The sequence below is a fragment of the Porites lutea genome, chromosome 13, assembly GCF_958299795.1.
Source record: "Porites lutea chromosome 13, jaPorLute2.1, whole genome shotgun sequence".
Classification (NCBI taxonomy): Eukaryota; Metazoa; Cnidaria; class Anthozoa; order Scleractinia; family Poritidae; genus Porites; species Porites lutea.
Window position 1 is genome coordinate 19,955,019 of NC_133213.1, and position 20,000 is coordinate 19,975,018.

The window sequence follows — 20,000 nt, forward strand, 5'->3', positions numbered from 1 at the left end:
CAAGTTGGAGGGTAAATAAGTAGGCGGGGAATCATTAAACAGCTAGGGGTTTCTTTTGGTTTTATTTTTCTTTTATTTTGCTTTAAAAGCATCCGGGGGCCATGTTCGTAGTGGCCGGGGGAAATCTCCGGCCCCTATCTCTTAATGACAATAATGTGAATGGTCACATCTTCAGGTTTCTTCCACAGACTCAAAAATAAGAACCACCTTTCACAACATGATAAACAGTACCTCTGGAAAGTACTGCTCCGTAGCTTTCATTGGAATGGTCACTCTTCGGAATTTCATCCACAGATTCAAAAGTTAGAACCACAACGTAATAAACAGTACCATATGAAAGTACTGCTGAGGAGCTTTCATTTGAATGGTCACACTCTAAGATTTCATCTATAGACTCAAAAATAAGAACCACCTTGTGCAACGTAATAAATGATATCCCAGGAAAACACTGCGTAGAAGCTTTCATTTGAACCAATGATCACCTCATGTTTTGATATTCTGGTTTAGGTATCTTGATGATGTCGCTCTTCATCATCTTGTTGACGCCCTTTGCCGATTGTCCACGACGTCAATGGAACAAGCGCAAAGCAATAAGGTAATAAACTTGCCTAGTCAACTTCAACTTTATTTCATTTTCTCCACTTTAGAAACGGAAGGGAACTACAGCCGAAATGCGTTCCGTAACTGTTTCTGTGATCGTTACTGGGGAACACGCCGGTCAGCTATTGGCCACTTTTTTCCCTGTTCCAGAAGTCTTTGCAAAAGTTAACGTGGCTCAGTTCCCCTCTCCTCTCTAAAGTGGCGAATGTCGCCGAGAGCTAAACTTAAGAGCACATAGTTGGTTATAAATAACATACGAAATCTACTAAGACTTAGTCCATCATTAATCCACATCCCGAGGTAGTCGTTGATTAATTGTTGCTGCTTTAGTTTCAGGAGCCTTCACTCTTTGCTGTGGCAAAACTTTTAGAAACCGGTTTAAACAATCTTCACCGCGCACGCGTTCTGTGGAAGCCGCTGACTGCACATCTTTTAGAGGTAGGGCTCATCTTTTGAACTTTGCAAATAATTCAGTTTACTGTGAGAAAAGAGGTGCAGTATCAGAAGGTCCATTTTTTTTTCACTCTTTAACTTTCGACATTCTTACGGCGCCTTTATCCAGTGATTTTCTACACGGTCTTCACGTGACCATAAGAGGTAATCACATGAAAAGTTTCGTATGGTTTAGAATTGTTCTATGGGTTCCCTCGTTGGACAGCTTTGTGGGGAGACTACTTTCTCGATTAGAACACCATAATGAAAATATGCTTGATTCCCACGAGAGCCGTGCTTATTACCAAATTGAAACTTGAAAAAAACTTTGAAGTATTGAGAAAACACTTGAAGACTTGGAGGCTATTCCACAGCCCCGCATACCTACATGTATATCCAAAGCTAATTTTGAAATAGTTTGTGCGGGGCTGAGGAATTGCCAGTTTTCCTCCAGTAGCTTTTCGCGAGTAATAGGTGACACTACCATGGTTAGTAAACATTTGCTCTAGTAGTCTGGAACAAGTCTACCACTTTTATTGTTTTGAATACCATGACTGGAGTGAGCGTCCTACTTCAAATGAGCGTATCCACTTACCACCCTCCATCTTGAGCCCTCAAATAAAAGTAGTGCACTGGGTGCAAAATTACGGTTGTTTTATTAGCAGTGTAAGTAAATGTCCTTTTTTTTTTTTTTTAGGTGTGTCAGCACCCTCATAATAAGATGCGTGAGTGGGGAGCCGAGGCAGTGACGTCACTTGTTCGATCAGCCCTGACGCATGATCATGATCCTCCTCTAAAACAAGACTTGGTAAGTCACGTGGTATACGATGCTACTGATTGACAGGGTTGACTGACCAATGGAATCAAAGCGGGACAGACTTAAAATAATAGACCTTATTGACTATAGCCGCCATCTTTGCACACGCTTAAGGGCTGATGGAATAAAGCAATGTAACGTGGTTTCTCCTTTGGCAAACAGATCTTATGATAAAATCTGTCAATACAAGAAATCGCGGTCAAGTTTATTTATTCTTGACAACAGAACATGAAGAACTTTTAAACTCAAAGACAATAATAGCAAAATGATATGGGTGGAAGTGATCATTGTTATTTTTTGGATGCAGTAACGACTGTACATGTCCTCACAGCAACCAATAATGACTTAAAACTTGACCAAACTTTATTTGTACATTTGCGTGACTAAAATCTCTGTCTTATTTTGAGAGAATAAACAAATTCAACCGTGTTTACTCGTATTGGCAAATTTTGTAATCTGTTTTGGTCCCTGAGAAACCACGTGACACTGCTTTTATCCCATCAACCCTAAAGCGCGTGCAAACATGGCGGGTATCGCGAGTTATTTGTTGCTCGTACATATAGAGCGCTTCACTCACATGGCCAGCATCTACGCAAATTTCTTGAACAAAAGAAAGCGTTTACATAAGAAAAGGGTTCAACTCACACAGGACTGGTTTGGGACACCAACCTGGCCGCCGTTTCATTGTTTTGGAAAACCAATATGGCCGACGTGACATGCCAAAACGTTTTATATCTAAATCTCGTGACTGTTCATGAGTACGATGCCTAAAGTAAGTGCAATTCCACAACTAGTTTCGGCACAGTGGAAAACAGCCGGCATTTAATTTCTGGGGTGAGGAGTTTTTGTTGGCGTGATAACGCATAGTCCCCCTAGCTTTGCGTCTTTCAGAAAGAAAACAGTGGCAATAATTTGTGGAGCCCTATTATACAGTACGACTTTGCTAAATCACAGAAATCATAAATCAGAGACTGGTCACCGGTTCAAAGACATCCCGAGTAAGTTACGAAGGGAATTTGTCCAGATACACCTTTTATCAACGGGTAACAATCATTCAGGTTTTTAAACGCGTGAATGTTTTGTGTCTTCCGTAGCAACTTCAGTCCATGTTGCTGAGCCCCCTGCAAGAAATGTCTAATGTCAGCTTTTCTGACATTCGCTACAAGCAGTTAGAATGTGTGCTGCAGGTAAGCTTTTCCTTTTTTCCAGGTTGTTGCGAGTTACGAAATGTTGTAGAAAGTAGAGCGTAGTTCTACGTTTTGCAACAAACTCTGTACATGTTGCGCGTTTTAACGGCCCAAGGCAAACTTATTTTGCAACAAGTGACGTACCTCCCGTGACGTATCATGTGACTCCCGAGTAATTTTATCCAATCAGAAGTCAGTATTCACGCGACTTGCAACAACCTGATTTGTTGCAAGTAAGGTTTGAACGCGGGTAAAACGCGTGACACCACTTTTCAACTCTTTTTGCCGCAATGTTAAAAAATAAGCTGCGCGTTTTTGTCGCCTGTTTTGCGTACCCTAGCTTAAAAACTGGGTGCTTCAAATATTTAGGTTCTAGTACCAAGCACGTGAAAATTCTGCTGCATAGGTAGGTAGAAAAAGAAGGTTTTTTGTAACGAGTTATGTTCCATTGTGTTTAGATTCTTCACTCCACCGGTCAAAACCTTGGTCAAGGATGGCTGTGCGTGCTGGGTGTAATAGGCGCTGCTACCAACCAACAAGGGTAAGATATTTGGAACTAGTGCATTTCACGTTTTATATACCACTTATTAACCGAGAGTAAGGTTATTACGGGGAAATCTCAGACCGAGGCCTTGATATATTGAAACTTTTGGAAGTTTTCCTCTGAATACCAAGAATTTTTCGGCGACCCTTCCGGCAATTTAGGATGATTGTGAAGTGTCAATTTTTGGCGTCTGGCACAACAGTCAAGGTTATTTTAGTTTTTGTTCAGTCTTAGTTGACGAGAGCCGCAACGTGATAATTGAGCCATGTCATATTTCTCTTTAAAAATTTCTGTCATCAACCTATTTTATATAATTTTGGCGGCTTTATTAATTTTATTGTTCGTAACATTTGTTTCAGTGAGGGCCTTATTCGAGTGGCTTTTCAAAGCCTGCAGCTTGTAGTGACGGATTTCCTTCCCTTGATGCCTTGCACGTGTATCAAGGTCGTTGTGGATGTGGCGGGAAAATTCGGCCTGCAACCACAGGAGCTTAACATAAGCCTAACTGCTATTGGTCTGCTGGTGAGTCACGTGTTTTTTAAAGCCAAGCTTGATATTTGCCCAGGAAGTGACAAATTTTTCGCTTCCAAAAGGTTCACAACCTCTGATATAAACGAAGTGCTTATTTTCCTTTAGCTAAAAAACCCAAGGCGCAATTAATATGACATTTTCATGGTTTCTGTGTTGTTCAAAATTATCTCGCAGTGGAACATCTCCGACTTTTTGTCGCAACACCGGGAAAAGATTCGCACAGCGCTGGAAGAAGCTGAAACTCCTGCCAATGAAGGTACTAATGATAGCAGCAGTGTTGGCACCAAATACGAAAAACCCGTACCTCCCTCTGACCGACAGTGGATGTGTCTGTATTCCAAGCTTGGTGAGTTGTGCGTTGATCCGCGGCCCGCAGTCAGAAAAAGTGCGGGACAGACGCTGTTCTCGACCATCAATGCTCATGGTTCGCTTCTGGAGAATGTCACGTGGTATACAGTGCTCTGGCAGGTAATTACGCCATTTATGTCTTGCTTGCTACGCATGTTCTTTTTGCCTCGTCACGCAACGATCTTCCCCCAACAAATGCACGACAAGTTAAAAGAATGCCTTACGTAGGAATGCAGTTGACTGAATTTGCCTTCGTGCAAATGATTTCATTTTTTCCCTTTGCTTCTCAAAATACTCAAATTTTTAGGTCCGAGAGAGAGAGAGAGTTTGTCCCTAGTTTCCTTTAACTAGCAGTGTAGTTTTATCTGTACTCAAACCAGCCTTACGAGCCCGTGAACTTGTTGATTTCATCTCAGTTCACAAGAATCGATACTTTAAGGCTCCGTCAGAAAAAGAAACGTACTTGAAGTTCAGCTCAAAACAATGATTAGGTTCAGTTAAAAACCTTCCTCGATTTTCATCACTGCTCTTTCAGGCATTGGGACAGTCGAGCAGACTTCGACGCAGTTGAGTATTTGTAAACCTAGCTCATTCCTGGGTCTTTCTTTTCTCAGTCTATGTCACTAGCGAAGAGAAAGGTCTTTCTTGAACAGCTGATTGATGAAAGAAAAAGGAGCGTAATTGCAAGTCTCCATTACGTCCTCTCTTGTTGCCCTCTCGCCTTGTCAATAGAGACCATAGGATTCTAAGACTACTTCGAGGACAGGATTTTCTCAATACTAAGTGTGCGCGCGTGTGAACCAGTGTTATTTTGGCGGGAAAACGTGGTAGCCGTCGTTATTCTTCTAGGGGTTTTAGCAAAAATGTCGCAGGGGCGGAAGCAAGTTATCAACTGCTAGAAGTAGTATCATTTTGCGATCGGGAAAGAGCTGAACCTTCTTTAATAATAATAATCGGGGTAATTTTTCTGGTGGAAATGTATAGTGGAGCTTTCTAGGGTGTAATTTTTTGAGAATACGGGAAAAAAGCTCTAAGTCAAATTTTGTCCTCGTCGTCATTCTTGTCCTCTAATCTAAAGGTCTCTAAACACTGGATTTGTTTGGGTATTTTTCCACAGGTGCTATTTCCATTGTTGGAACAAGTCAAAACTATGTCCACATCAGCAGCTGATGTTCCACCGCCGAGCGACTCAGTGAACTCGAAGGGTAAAATCCTCATTCACCATTCACGTGACACAGCTGAAAAACAATGGGCGGAAACACGTGTTTTGACCTTGAGTGGTGTCGCACGGGTCTTCAACAACCGGCGCCAAATTTTGGCGGGACTTGAGGAATTCCCGCGGGCATGGGCTCTTCTGCTAGAATTTATCGAGTTCGCAGCTCTGAGTAAATCCGCTGAAGTTGCACTAGCGGCGCTCAAAAGCTTTCAGGACATTGTGCAAGACTCAAACGAGACTCAAGAGAATTCGGTAGCGAGTTCAAGCCCAGTGGACAAGTCACGTGACAAAACGGCGGGAAAAGGCGCTGCCAAGTTGAAAGTGAAACCTAAGTTTTGCGAAGCAGCAGACGAAGACCTAAACCTTTGGGCAAATGCTTGGAGGGTGTGGTACAGTATAGGCAGTACAAGTATGTCCGAGTCTCATATCCTGAGGACAAGGCGAGAATCCTCTGGAAAAATCATCAAAATAAGAACTTACCCCGCGCAGCCTTTCCTTGCAGCACTGGTACAAATTTTTCCGTCATTATTCATGAGAATATACAGTCGCTTTGGTTTAGCAGACTTGCAGAAACTTGCCAAGATCTTAGAGACATCTGTTACAATCCCAGTCCCCTTTGACCAATCTCCATTCCTGGTTCCGTCTTTTCAAGATACTGTCCTAACAGCCCTGCAACACGCGATTTTGAACACGATTGAGATTTTGCGTGAACCATTACCCAATTCAACTGGCTCCGTTCTTCATGTTTCAAATCAACCAATGTATCCGACTCTGTTTTCTTTGCTTCTTCAATTTTTCGACTACGCGACGGAGCCTCCTCGTATTCATGATTTATCGGATGATGATGGTGCGGCCAGAAAGAAGAAGAAAGAGTGGGTTATTCTCAGTCTCACTCCCTTCTCAGAGAAATGTCTGGAGATGACCCTAGCTTTGTATGACGAGTGTTTCTCCAAGCCTGCGGTCATTGAAGAAAACGTTCTGGAAAAAATAATCAAGGTATGAAATTCGCTGTTTAGCAAGTAAGCAGAAAATGTTTTTCATATTAATTTAGAGATGTTTTAGTCGTGAAAAGACAAGAACGTCGAAATTTATTAAACGGCTTCCAAGAATACTAGTAGTAGATCTACTCATTCTTCTAGTTGTCCTAAGGTTTAGTCTGCGTGGTTCGCAGTTTCGTAAGAGCGTGATGTAGGAGACGAAGCCGTGAAAAACTAGTGCCCTCAAACGAAACCACTGGCTACACAGGCTATCTTCGGCTGGGCTATTTTCAAAATCTAAACCCTGTTGTATTTGATTTTAAAGACACTCGTTGAACATTATTTCTTTAGTATTTTCTCTCGTACATGTAAATTTTAGAGTTTATTTATACGATACCTGTCGTGAGCTAAAGAAATGGGATTAAGGGTAAATCACACCACTTAATTATTCGATATATTGGTCTGTCTGTCGATTTTGGTGACAGCTTACACCAACTGAAAATAGTATTGGGGATTGTTTTGTCAATCTCAACAAAGATTCATGAAACTAAAATAAAGGAAGTTACTCCGGAAAGGATTTCGGAAAATCGTTTCTAAGTCAACATAAAATTTTGCCAGCTCTTGCTTAATGTTTCTTCAGGAATTCTTGTTGATTTGAAAAGCCTCATTACGAGCACGGAAAACAGTGTTTCGTCCGATATCAAGATACCTTGAGGTCGACCCACTTATCAGTTTCTACAATTTATATAGATCACTCCCTCGCGTGTTTCATTTTCGGTGTTTTGAGATGAGATCAAACACTCCTTGTTTTTAGCATATATCTTTTCTCGGTGTCTGGATTTCTGATGTCAGACTCCTCTTGTTTGATGCATTACTTCTCGATGTTTGGATATCAGATTATTAATATGTTACTTCTCAGTCTTTGGATATTAGATGAAACACTCTTTCTCGTGTTTAATATATTACTTCTCGGTGTTTGGATATCAGATGAAACACCCCTTCTTATGTTTAATATATTACTTCTCGGTGTTTTGATGTCAGATAAAACTTTCCTTCTCGTGTTTGATATGTTACTTCTCGGTGTTTGTTATCTAATGAACCACTCCTTCTTGTGTTTAATATATTACTTCTCGGTGTTTGTTACCAGATGAAGCATCCCTCTCGATTGTGATATATTGCTTCCAACATCTTTAAAATAACACCACCGTAAGAGAACAGAATGGTCAGTTCATATTTGTTGAATGTATTTTTCATGTTTTTTCCTGGTCAATTCATATTTCTGTAATGTTTTTCTTTCCACTTTTTTTCTAGTCCCTGCGCAATCCTCTTCGGCTGAAGTACAGTTGCCCGTCCCAATCCACGTGGAAGTTAGCTGTGGACTCCTTGATGACTGTCACGCGGAAAGGACTTAACGTGGCTCTTTCTCGCCCAGGTAAGCTGAGATTGTGTGACAAAGGAGGAAAATAAGTTATAAGTAAACACGAAAAGACAAAAATAAATCAAATTATTACATAACCACCAATGAAATACCAGGTGAGCCTTGGCGAGAAAACACGTAAAAATAAAATGTTATTTTCACACGTGAAAAGCTCACCGTTGCTGTGGTTACACAATAGATCGCGCCTTTCGCAGCAAAGAATATTTTAATATTCTTTAAAAGGTAAAATGGTTTAGTATTTTATTGGTGTTTATGTAATAAATAGAACATTACATGGCTACTTGGAGATACGAAAGTTCTCTTCTCGCGTTATAAGAAATTTTTTCGCGTTTGGGTAATTTTCAACACTTGAAGAGAAATTTCGTATCTCCGCGCGGCCATGCTATATCGCCTATTTATGGAAACGGAGGTGTGACTGTGAATTTTTGGACAGACCAAACCTTTTTACTACATAATAGACCCCTCTGGTTCCAATTCATTGAGCACACACAGCAAAATGAGGTGCACGCTTTGGTGGACAGTTTCATACAAATCGCTGTATATTAGGGAGCTTAAGCAACGGTGTTTTTGGCGACGGACGTCAACCGGAAGTGGACTTTTTGCATCGCTGGCCAGTAGTTTGGTTGAAACTCTCGGGTAAATCCTCTTTATAAGAGAAAAGAAAGTTAGCAATACAAATTTGTTAGCGCCAAGGCAGATAAAAAGGGGGGAAGGCCTCACTTCCGCTTGACGTGCGTCGCTCAAAAACGTCTTTGCTTAAGCTCCCTATTGTTATCCCCTACCTCGAGTTGGTGCGCTTGTTCACAGGAATGCGGAAACGATCTATTGTCTTTTTCCGTGACAATAGGGCCATTTATACGAGGAAAAATAAGACGCGAACTTTCCGTATAAACGGCACATTTCGTCTAAAATAAGACGCGGCTTAGCTAAGACGCGTCTTATTAGATAAGACATGCTCGTATAAATGGTACAGTCCGCTTCTTATTTAAGACGCGTCTTATTTTTCCTCGTATAAATGGCCCTAATGAAAAGCTGTTTTTACTTTTCATTACCCTCACGTTCGGAGGCAATATATATGTAATGAGAGTGAGTATTAATTTTTGAAGGGGATATTCCTAGTTTAATAAACAGGCTTCTTGTTGAATTTTCACTCACTAGTCATTTTTTAACTCCATCATGTTTTCTTTATTGCGTTCACGAACAGAGCTTATCATATATTTCATTCTGATTAACTTTTTTCTTCTATGGGGGAATATGAGGCATAAAAGCAGTTTTGTACAGACATATTTTAAGAGTCAATCTTTCAGTAAAAAAGGAAGTATTGAAAGACAATTAAGTACAAGAAGTTTCTTGTTCGGTGATAAGACGGTGATACAACCATCGAATAAAACGTATGAAATTTTTCTGTCCCCCCTCCCCCCAACCTCTCATCATGAAAAGACACAAACAAAACCAATTAAAATCCTTACCATTTGTTTTCGTACTTCAGATTCTTTCAGATCAATGTGGTACGAATTAGCTTCAGCTTTGGAAGACTTTCTCTTCTCAGATATGTAAGTCTTTCATCATGTTACTCCCAGAAAAGTATCCTTCTTTTAGCGATTTTCTACAGCTAGAGCACCGTATATAAACTCAAAGTAAATTCTTTGGTTAAAGTGACTTTGTCACGTGGATATGCTGTTTTACGTCAATTTTGTCCTATAGTGCTATAGTCATTACTGTGTGCCTTAAACCATACATAAATTGCTCCTGTAGAGTTTTTATCAGCGAGCACTAACCATAATAATTTTTGGGTGAATTTTGCAGGCATACCATCAAAAATTGAAAACGTTGGCCCAACGTGTTCAAGTTTCATTTCATGTCCTTGCCACCCACTGCAAAAGACGAAATACATAGAAGAATATAGTCTCGAAGGGAAAAACTGCACCATTATAATTTTTTGGAATTCAATTGCTCCAAAGTCGACTCCCGGTAACTCGAACCTTCCGCTAACTCGAAGCAATTTTTACTTCCCTTCATATCGTTTTCTATATAATTTTACTCTCGATAACTCGAAATTTTTTTCTATTTCCCTTGAAGGTTCGAATGGTCGGAAGGCAACTGTCCCTTTAAACACTAAGACGAAGATACCTTATTGAACCTATCACTATCATAAAGCAGGGCCGAAAATAACACTCGGTTATCAAATTTTGATTAGATATCATGTCTGGAGAGAAATACAACTATCACTTTGCAGATGAATAAAATCTACCTCAACACAATTTGTGTACCGACGAAATAACATTATTGCAGTAGATATGTGGCAGTAATCTACCTGCGAATCCCCCATCTACCATGCCAATCACAAAGCGTACAAAGATAAACCAAAGCTACTAAAGTTACTGGATGAGGCCCCTTTGATTTGTACAATTAACGGTCTAACTCTGACACAGTTTTATACTCGTTACGTTCAAAAGGAGTCCGCCGGAGAATCAGACGCTCGAACAACATCAGGCAGATGAAGCGTTAGACATAAAGGTGAGAAAGAGAATTTAAGTTACCTAACCTATCTTTCCAGGTAATGGCACTAATTGTTGTATTTGATTGACAGCTTTTGCGCATGATCCGTGAGGAAATCCTACCTCACTCTGGTGCTCTACCTAAGGACTTCATGGCTCGTGTCATGGCGCTCCTGAATCGAGGCTCTATCCATTCGGCTGCTGATGCAACATTCAGTGGTATGTGTCATGTGATTTATTTTTAATTTCTTCTTAAAGGGGCTATGGTACACTATTTGCTATCATTTTTAACCCTGTAAACCCTATAATCAAAATTGAATTCTCATTTGTTGCCCCTATTCATTTCCTACAGACGTAGTGGGGAGAAGTTGATTAAATATCAATCAGATTTCTCTTGTGTGATCATGTCCGTAATTATCATGACCACTCGGTTTTACAAAGCATTGATATTACAAGGAGAAATTTGACGCTGATCACTTGTAGGGCTTAAAGGGTTAATAAACCCTAAGATCAAAATTTGAGTTCTCCTTTGTTGCCCCTATTCATTTCCCACAGAAGTAGTGGGGAGAAGTTGAAATTCATCTTGTGTGATCATGTCCATAATTCTCATGACCACTCTGTTTTACAAAGCGTTGATATCATAAGGAGAAATTTGATGCTGATCACTCTTAGGGCGTAAAGGGTTAATTCTCACAACCTTTACTCTTGATGATCTGCTGATGTTGTCAGGAGAAAATTGATGTTGGTCACTCTTGGGACCTAAAGGGTTAAAAGCTAAAAAGTGTCTTCGTATCGGTTAAATTCCGGAAACAATGGTACTGTTTTGCTATCTACGACTTTATTTAGGCATTAAAACTGCTTGGGCATTGACACCATACTGCTTCTATTTGTTTGCAATGCGTATTTGCCTGCGCCCTACCAGGAAATCAGCTTTTGTTGTGTGTGGTTAGCGTAGTGAAATAAATGTATTGATTTGATTCTTGTCGTCTGTTGCTACAGACGGCAAGGATGGACATGGATTGAACTTTTTCAAGATTTAATGCTATGCTTGGGGGTGGTTACTGCTCTCTAAGGAATTTTGGCACTCTACAGGAGCGTTATGTGGATCGATAGCACCTACTTCTCCCCTAAGCCAACATTAACACTTGCTTCTTACTTAAGGCAAAATGTTGGCTTCGGGGAGGGGTAGGTGGGCAGTTTTCCAGAAACGTATAATGATCCCGAGGCGGGTGTCGGAGACGAGACAAATAGAAGTCTACTGGAGTATTCCGACGTATTCAGCGTTTAATTTTCCAACAAATTTCGGCCTTACAACTTGTTTTCAGATTGCATTATCTTCTCTCCTAGACTGACTACAATACACATGAAACCTAACCTATATTATTATAAAGTGATTGACAGATAGTCAACTCGAGGCTTCTGCACAGACGTTATGCTCGTAGCGCAATCCTTTTTTGAAGAGGGGGAGGTGAGGGCATAATAACATCAATGAGAACTTAGAAGAAGCTTTAGTCGACTATCCGAAATCCTGAAATTGCTGATTTTCCATGATTTTACTAAAGCCGAATATTTCACCGTCTTCAAACAGGAACTGATGCAAACGGATTTCCTCTCCGTGAAGAATTCGCCAAGTCCTGCTTTGAAACTCTTCTTCAGTTCTCATTTGTGAATGGTACACCGGAAGTGGATCGGCAAGCAGACCAGTCAGACGGCAAAGTGGCTGAGTTAGCTCTTGACGTTCTCCTCAGTCGATGCAGTGATGTGTTACTTAAGTACGTTGAAGATGAGAAACTTAGTGGAAAGTGTCCTCTTCCAAGGTAACTTTGTTCATTTCTTTCGGGGGTTTGGTTGTTGTTGAGCCATTGATATATCTTCCATTCTTTTCGCCTTACGAATACAATACCATAAACTCCAAACAAACTCAAAATTTGTTTTTGTAACATACTAGAAAACGAAAACCACCTTGTGAAATACTGCTGACCAGGTTTTAGAACCACCTTGTACTGCTCAATAAACAGTACCACAATAAAGTACTGCTCAGTAACTTTCACTTGAATGGTCACACGCTCAGCAGCTTTCATTTTAATCTTCACACTCTAAGAGATCATCCACGCTTAAAACTAAGAAAGATATCTATAACTGAGTAGGAAATGAAGGATTCATTAAAATTATCTTGTGATTTAGTTCGTTGTCCAGACACATCCTTCTTAAAACTGATTCCGAATCACCGTGAGACCAAGATGGCTGTAGTTGTTGGTGGGGCAGGGGGGGGGGGGGACACTTTGCCGCTGTGAAGGGTGGGGCTTACTATGCAGATTATGTTTCTCTAAAATGAGTTATCACTTATGGAAAATTGATCAAGCGTTATGAAAAACGGTGTTGCATAGAGTATGGATATTTGGGTCCCACCGGTACACCCCCTCTAAAAACTTCACAGAATACCTTCCCCGGAAAGTACACCAGTTGTTTAGACAGTTGGTAAGTCTTTCAATTCTTTATTGCTAATGTTATTTATTTTTTTAACATTCTTAGAACTCGTATGGCAGAGATGTCGTTTGTAATGAAGGCCATCAGCACGTTGGTGTCTTCAATGAAAAGAGCTGTAAAGGAAAATCCAACTGTCGGTATGTTATTGGCCAGCTATCTCTTCTTTGCTATAAAGCGTTTTCACTCACGTGGCCACATCTGTGCAAATTTCTTGGAACAAGAGTAAGCATTTAGATAGAAAAGAGTTCTACTCCCACAGGACTGGTTTAGGACACCAATATGGCCGCCGTGACGTCATGTGAAAACACTCTATAGATACTTCCACGGTTTCTTTCAGTTTTCGATAAATAGCAGTGAGCGAATATCCATTGACACTGCTAGAAAGAGGGCCTTAAAATATAGTAACGTACCACGTTTAACCCTTTAAGCCCTAAGAGTGATCAGCATCAAATTTCTCCTTGTAATGTCAATGCTTTGTAAAACAGGATGGTCATGAGAATTACGGTCATGATCACCAAAGATGAATTAGGTTGATATTTTATCAACTTCTCCCCGCTACTTCTCTAGGAAATGAATAGGGGCAACAAATGAGAACTCAAATTTTTATCTTTGGGTTTAATGGGTTAAAGGTGATACGTGGTCGAAGTGGTCGCTCTGAGTGACTTGACTGTATTGAGCGTTTTACCAGCCCAAGCTAACTCGATTTGCAGCGAGTGACGTAAGTCACGTGTGTGGCGTGACTCCCGCGTTATTTCAACCAATCAGAAGTCAGTATTCAATTTGCAATAACCTTATTTGTCGCATGACCGGTTTGAACGTGGAAGGTGAAACGCGCAACATAACTTTTCATTTTCAAGTCGTTTTTCAGCAATGTTGCAAACCAAGTTGCACGTTTTTGTTGCTCATTTTAACGTACCTTTAATGCCAGAAGCAGGTTACCATTTGCAAGTAAGCAGAACCTAAGTTAACACTGGTAACTCCAAGATCTTGCCACCATGATTTGGACTTTTCAACATTTTCCCGTTTAGATCATGAAATCTGTACATTTTGCCAGCATGGTCTTGCATTTGCAACATCTCAGCAAGATCTCTAATTCTCAAGATCTTGCCCGCCAGGTTATCTTGCTGTGGCGGGCAAAATCGTGAATTTTTAAGATCTCGCCCGCAGTGTATTGAATTTTGAAGATCTTGCTGTTGTCATCTTAACCTTTCCTGGTAATATCTCGCAAACAATACTAGCAAGAGTTAATAAAGGCTTCGTTATCTCTTGCTAGTATTGTTTGCGAGATATTACCCTCTTCTGTAATAGGCTTTACCTAGTTTTGACTAAGCATTTTTTTTCTAAAAAAGTTATTAGGTTATGATTTTTTTCTTAAGTGATAGCGCTTTCCATTCCGGCGTGGTCGGCCTTCTTTTCTCTTTTCTTAATCCGAAGTGACTAAGACTTTTCGGAATTGTGGGGAACTTGCGGGGGAAAAGTAGCGGATTCCAAGCGTGGAAAGCAAAAGTATTATTGTTTTTCGTTTAAGTAAGAAAAAGTTTTCTCTGCTTTCCGAAATCAGGGCTCACTAAATGTTCTGGAATCCCTGATAACCATTTCATCTCATCTTATCAATCAGTCAATCAATCAATCAATCAGTCAGTCAGTCAATCAATCAATCAATCAATCAATCAATCAACCAACCAATCATTCAATAAATCATATCTTAGCCGTATACGTCAAGTTTCTTCGCCTCCTTTGACCTAAGCCAAGCGAGTGGAACACTAAAAGTAACTTTCTCTGTAACATGGCGCAAATTTTTGTTGCAGTGGACGGTAGGATCTGGGATCAAGTCATTGAACTGTATCCTCGTCTTGTGGAATGCTCTGTTTGTAACTCGACGCAAGTCCGACGAGCCTTGCGGGAGGCGCTTCAAGAGTACGCTGACTTATTAAGACCGCCGACTCATGCTTCGACTATGAATTTTGATCGGTAGTTTAGGACAGTTCCTCTACGTTTATTTTAAGAGCTTTCAAAGCTACATGTGACGATTCACGTTCGTTGGAGCACGTGAAAGGATAAGAGATCACATTGCACAATCCTTACAAAAACAGACAAACTAAAATGATGAAAATGGCTTAAATATTGGAAGAAATTGTATTTGTTCAATTACCATTGCAGAATGTTTGCTTTTGGTATGCGTAAACGTTATACCATTGTTCTGAAGAAGCTGTAAATAATGTTTAGGAGTTTTCACTCGCGGGAATTTCATAATATTTAACGAATTTTACCTAGAAGAATAAATAGAATAAATGCGCTTTTCATCTACCAACATTACGATATTTTTCTTTCTCCGTCTTGCAACGGTTAATTCGGTTGGTCGAAACGCACAACTAGACGACATTTCGTCACTATTTAGAGCTGGTGTTACCTAATCCAAAGCCAGACTACTGCTTTAAGAGACAAAATTTTTTTGCAAAAGGAAACCTTTGCTCGTGTAATTTGCAGGTTAATGAATCAATAAAACTTAAATGATTTTGATTCCATATGAAAAATGTCCTCCTTGTTCGTTTATAGTGTTAAATGTGCAAAAATCAAATTCCTAAAATCTGATGGTTTCTTAACTTCCATTATTATTCATTCAAAATATTTATCCGTTTCTGAGTGGCTTAAATCCAACGGATAATTTTTCGTAACCAGCTAGCGTTGGACAAATTTGGAAGACTTTTGCGATAAGTGGAAAACGACGTCAATGGTACAACATTCCGCTTCTGATTGGCTCAACTCCTATGGATAATTCTTCATAACCAGCTAACGTTGCACAAATTTGGAAGACGTTTGCGATATGTGGAAAACGACGTCAATGGTACAACATAAATGCCAGAAAAATGGGCTGCAAACCGACACGCCCTTGGACAAGGTTGCGTCGATTTGGTAGAGCAGTACAGAATGGCGGAAAATTTTACACCTTTCGCGAAGGAGAAATAGCCAAACTGTTGCCTAAAATCATAGCAATAACAGGAAGATAACAACCCTACGGGCGGCATCTGCTGTTTGAAGAATATCAGAAGTAAACATCCCTTTATCTCCTGAACTTGCCGAGAAACAGGCGAATAAAGACGGGAACTTCGAACATCGATAGAGGTAAGCATGTTTTGGCTTGTTATTAAACTACGAATTATTTTGAATGAATAATAAAACAATTATTGGATTCGGCCTTCGTTTAATCTGAAGAATTATGGAGATCCCGAGATACCACCCTCCGACATCTGCATCATTCTTCACACTCAGCCTCATAGGTAATAGCATGATTCGTAATCATGCTATTTGTTTATACTACTCCCTGCAAAAGGTTTGTAATTTCCACATGTAGGTATTTCAAATTAAGCTGAAATACCACTGCTCTAAGCCAATCAAATTGCAGATATTTCTCATGTAGAAGTATAAATTGCTTTAATTCGCTATTGGAACTTGCTAACTGTGCCATTTGTCCTGTCCAATTACAAGAAGAACGTAATCGGGCAGATCCCCACACCAAATCGGATGTTAAGAAACCAACCAATGAAAATCAAGGAACAAATGTTGCTAGCCCGTGAAATAATTAAACTACTTATTCCCTGAGAACCAATCAAAATCAATGAGACAGTGATAGGTGAGTAGGCTTTTATTTTTATTTAATGTCATTAAATAATTAATTAATTTATTTTACTTCGTTGTATCCACTTAATTAGAAATCATTAATATTTTTCCATCTACTAGGGCAATGCATTAGTTTTACTACTTTTCCCTTTCTCTCTTCAGTTACATTTCTTGATGAATGAATCATCTGTTTCTATAACTTGACTTCATAACCTATAGAGAGAAATGAAATTGACTACTACTACGGAATAATTCCTATTCAGAAGTATTTTTAATTGGACCTTGCTAACCTGTTTGAAACATTAATGTGAAAGCGTTAAAACTTAAGAAAACCATTCTGTTCCTGAAGTCTACCATGTTTTTGCTTTGGAAGTTGTACACTGATGTAACAAGACCTTTGTACTAAACAAATGTTTCAATCCTTAGGCTATTCTGATAATAAATATATTCGAAATAGTGCAACTCTCCACTTCAACGATCAGCGAAGAAATCGCCCCGAAAACTCAGTTCTTGAGCCCATAAACGAACTATGAAAAACTTGATATTTTTTTAACCAAAATTACAAGTTAACCCCATGAAACATTAAATCCAATTTTTCGACTCTATAAGATCGATATTTTTATTGCCTTGACAGGTTTCTTTCATCAAATTATTATTTCAATGCCCTTTTAGATAAGATAAATATATATGATAGATAAATAAATAAAACAATTAAAAAAAATATTTATATAAATATCAGTTATGGACAGAGTGGGCAGTTATTTAGTTCGCTCGAATGTCACTGGGAAGAAAAGATCTGCAGTTTTTGTCATTTCAGTTTGCAAATCATTTGCGGTATTAAAGTTCCGTGCCGCCGGCGATGTCGAAGAGAATGGACAAGAAAAGCCACGCTGATGTAGTATTATTTGGCCGAGAGGTAACTTAATTTTGTGCAGTATATTTTTACGTCTGAAATAGGTCAGGATTTGGAGAACCCAGCGCACACCCCCACCAAGAATTCCAAGGTGTACCCCCAGAGAAAAAAAAAGACATTTATATATAGCTAGCTTAACTTAAAGGGATTTTTTAAGTCTCAGTTTTCAAGGGATGTACATTTATTTAGTTACTTTTTCCCTTCATTTTTCATTTGATCTTAAAGACCCCAAGAGCTACTTGGATCGAGCCACGATGCGAACGAAAGGAGTTCTCCAGTTCTCCCGCGCCTCTCGCGACTGCTCGGGGGCATCACGCTTCGAGTTTATTTCTTGAAACGAACTAGTCAATCCGCGGGCTAATACATCACGCACATGTACAATTATAGAATGATTTACTTCATAATTTACATGTTCATCTCCAATTGTGGAAAAAATCCGGTCTCTTACGGCCAGCTTGCTAAACACCTGTGCGAGCCTTGCTACTCTTCTTTCTCCTCTTCGTTAACTGATACCTTTTTCCGTACAAACATTGAAATATTCGAATGCTTTTTTTACAATATATAACTGAACTTATCTTACCCAGAAAAAAAAACAAGTTCGTGATCTTGCTCAGTCGGGAGTAGCAAACGTACGTGCCATTACTGATCAAATTTTCCCAGGATTGAAAAAGATGCGGTCAGTATAAAACCACGGACTGCGGACTGGCGGACCACGGACTGCGGACTGGGTATAAAATACGGACTAGGTATAAATGCGGACTCCGGACTGAGTATAAAACACGGACTAGGTATAAAAACGCGGACTACAGACTATGTATATAAAAACGACTTTAGAAAGGTAAAACCGAGAGAAATGGAAAGCGGACTAGCAAAAACAGTAGTCCCAGCTTTAACATTCCTCACGAAGTCTATTCTTCCCACGGAGAAGGAAGGTCATGCCCATTCCTCAAGGCAACTGAAATTAAACCTCTGAATTTTATAAAAGGAGGGAGTTAGAAGAGATTTTCAATTTGCAGTTTTTAAACCAGTAAGAAGCAGCGAATTTAAAAAAAAATAGTATTGATGTAAGTCAGATCAGTAAAATTCTTATCGGATGTCACAATTCCGTTTCAAAATAAAGGCTTGGGAATATGAGGACTGAATGAAGAGCTCAGACGAGAAGGTCAAGGTAGGGGCATTCCACGATGCACAAAAGCAGTATTGGGGGGGGGGGGGGGGGGGGGGGGGGGTGAGAGATTACTCACATACGTGAACAATAACCGAAATGAGTCATCCAACGTTATGTTCTAAGCGATGATTATGATGACATGATTTACACCCTGCTCCTGATCCCCGGAGGGTGGTACCACTGGGAATTCTTGGTGGGGGTGTGGGTGCCCGTTCCTCCGAATCCTGACGTTATTGCAGACCAAAAAATGCCATTTTCCACATCCGTTTTCAGACCAGATCTCTAAAATCCATACCCATATTTCGGACCTGGCCTAATTTAGCCTGTTCCAGGCTCTCTCGTTTTATTTTCGTGTTTTCGCTTTCTCATTTCAGCGGACCCAACTATCTCAGAGCCTGTAACGGTTTAAGTCTAATTAGGCAGAAATTATGTCATCATTACCAAGTTAGAGCGGAAGCAAAAAAATTCTCCAAATACATTTCGAATTGGCACATTTCTATTTCGTTCTTATTCATTTGGAATTGAAACGGTAAATCCGTCCATTCATGTACGCTCCCGTTGTTCCCTCGAAAACCATACCCGATTCCACACCAAAACGGGCAAAGTGTTTTCAGACCAAAAAGGCCCAAAACTCCTACCCTTTCATTATAATTATAAGGAAGTACCACCCCCGATCCTGACCCCTTTCATGATTGTTAGAGACCGAGACAAGGTCTAAAAATGGGTGAAGAAAATAGCATTTTGACCCGGCTCATGATTCAGAGAACCGAGCGACACACCTCCACCAAGACTGATTTATAGCAGTATTTACAACTTTAATTCACGTGTCTTGCTATTTAGCGATCTTTTGATCTTATTTTTCCTTACCTAGAACCAATTAGCACCATTTTTACCAAAGTAGTCCGTAGTCCGTATTTTATACCCAGTCCACAGTCCGCAGTCCGCGTTTTATACTTTGTCCGTGTTTTATACCCAGTCCGTGTTTTCCAGTCCGCGTTTTATACCTAGTCCATATTTTATACCCAGTCCGCAGTCCGTAGTCCGCAGTCCGCAGTCCGTGTTTTATACTGACCGGAAAAAGATGCTTAGCATTCTTCTTGGTTTTAGAAAGCACGTGCGGTATGTTGCATGTATGCGCGCAAGGAAGCTCCGCCTCGACAGTGAGAGATTGTTTGTTTTATCTCCCTGCCAAATAATATATCAGCGTAGCATTTCTAGTGCCTATG

General features: G+C 40.0%; 1 protein-coding gene across 2 annotated transcripts in view; it reads left to right on the top strand.

Annotated features, from left to right (window-relative positions):
• The window catches only part of LOC140923307 (protein MON2 homolog), a 48,544-nt gene extending 32,934 nt beyond the window's left edge, over positions 1 to 15,610 (top strand). Inside the window, exons 17-31 of one of the 2 annotated variants that reach the window (XM_073373401.1) lie at positions 508 to 595; positions 931 to 1,038; positions 1,730 to 1,840; positions 2,944 to 3,036; positions 3,495 to 3,577; positions 3,940 to 4,102; positions 4,286 to 4,579; positions 5,577 to 6,671; positions 7,964 to 8,084; positions 9,580 to 9,643; positions 10,547 to 10,607; positions 10,681 to 10,807; positions 12,177 to 12,405; positions 13,121 to 13,212; positions 14,884 to 15,608. In XM_073373401.1, coding sequence (XP_073229502.1) covers positions 508 to 595; positions 931 to 1,038; positions 1,730 to 1,840; positions 2,944 to 3,036; positions 3,495 to 3,577; positions 3,940 to 4,102; positions 4,286 to 4,579; positions 5,577 to 6,671; positions 7,964 to 8,084; positions 9,580 to 9,643; positions 10,547 to 10,607; positions 10,681 to 10,807; positions 12,177 to 12,405; positions 13,121 to 13,212; positions 14,884 to 15,050 — 2,896 coding nt within the window. In that variant the 3' untranslated portion in view covers positions 15,051 to 15,608. Of the gene's footprint in view, positions 1 to 507; positions 596 to 930; positions 1,039 to 1,729; positions 1,841 to 2,943; positions 3,037 to 3,494; positions 3,578 to 3,939; positions 4,103 to 4,285; positions 4,580 to 5,576; positions 6,672 to 7,963; positions 8,085 to 9,579; positions 9,644 to 10,546; positions 10,608 to 10,680; positions 10,808 to 12,176; positions 12,406 to 13,120; positions 13,213 to 14,883 lie in introns of both variants that reach the window. The other variant, XM_073373400.1, reaches the window with a different exon arrangement.
• Positions 15,611 to 20,000: the final 4,390 nt, after the last annotated feature.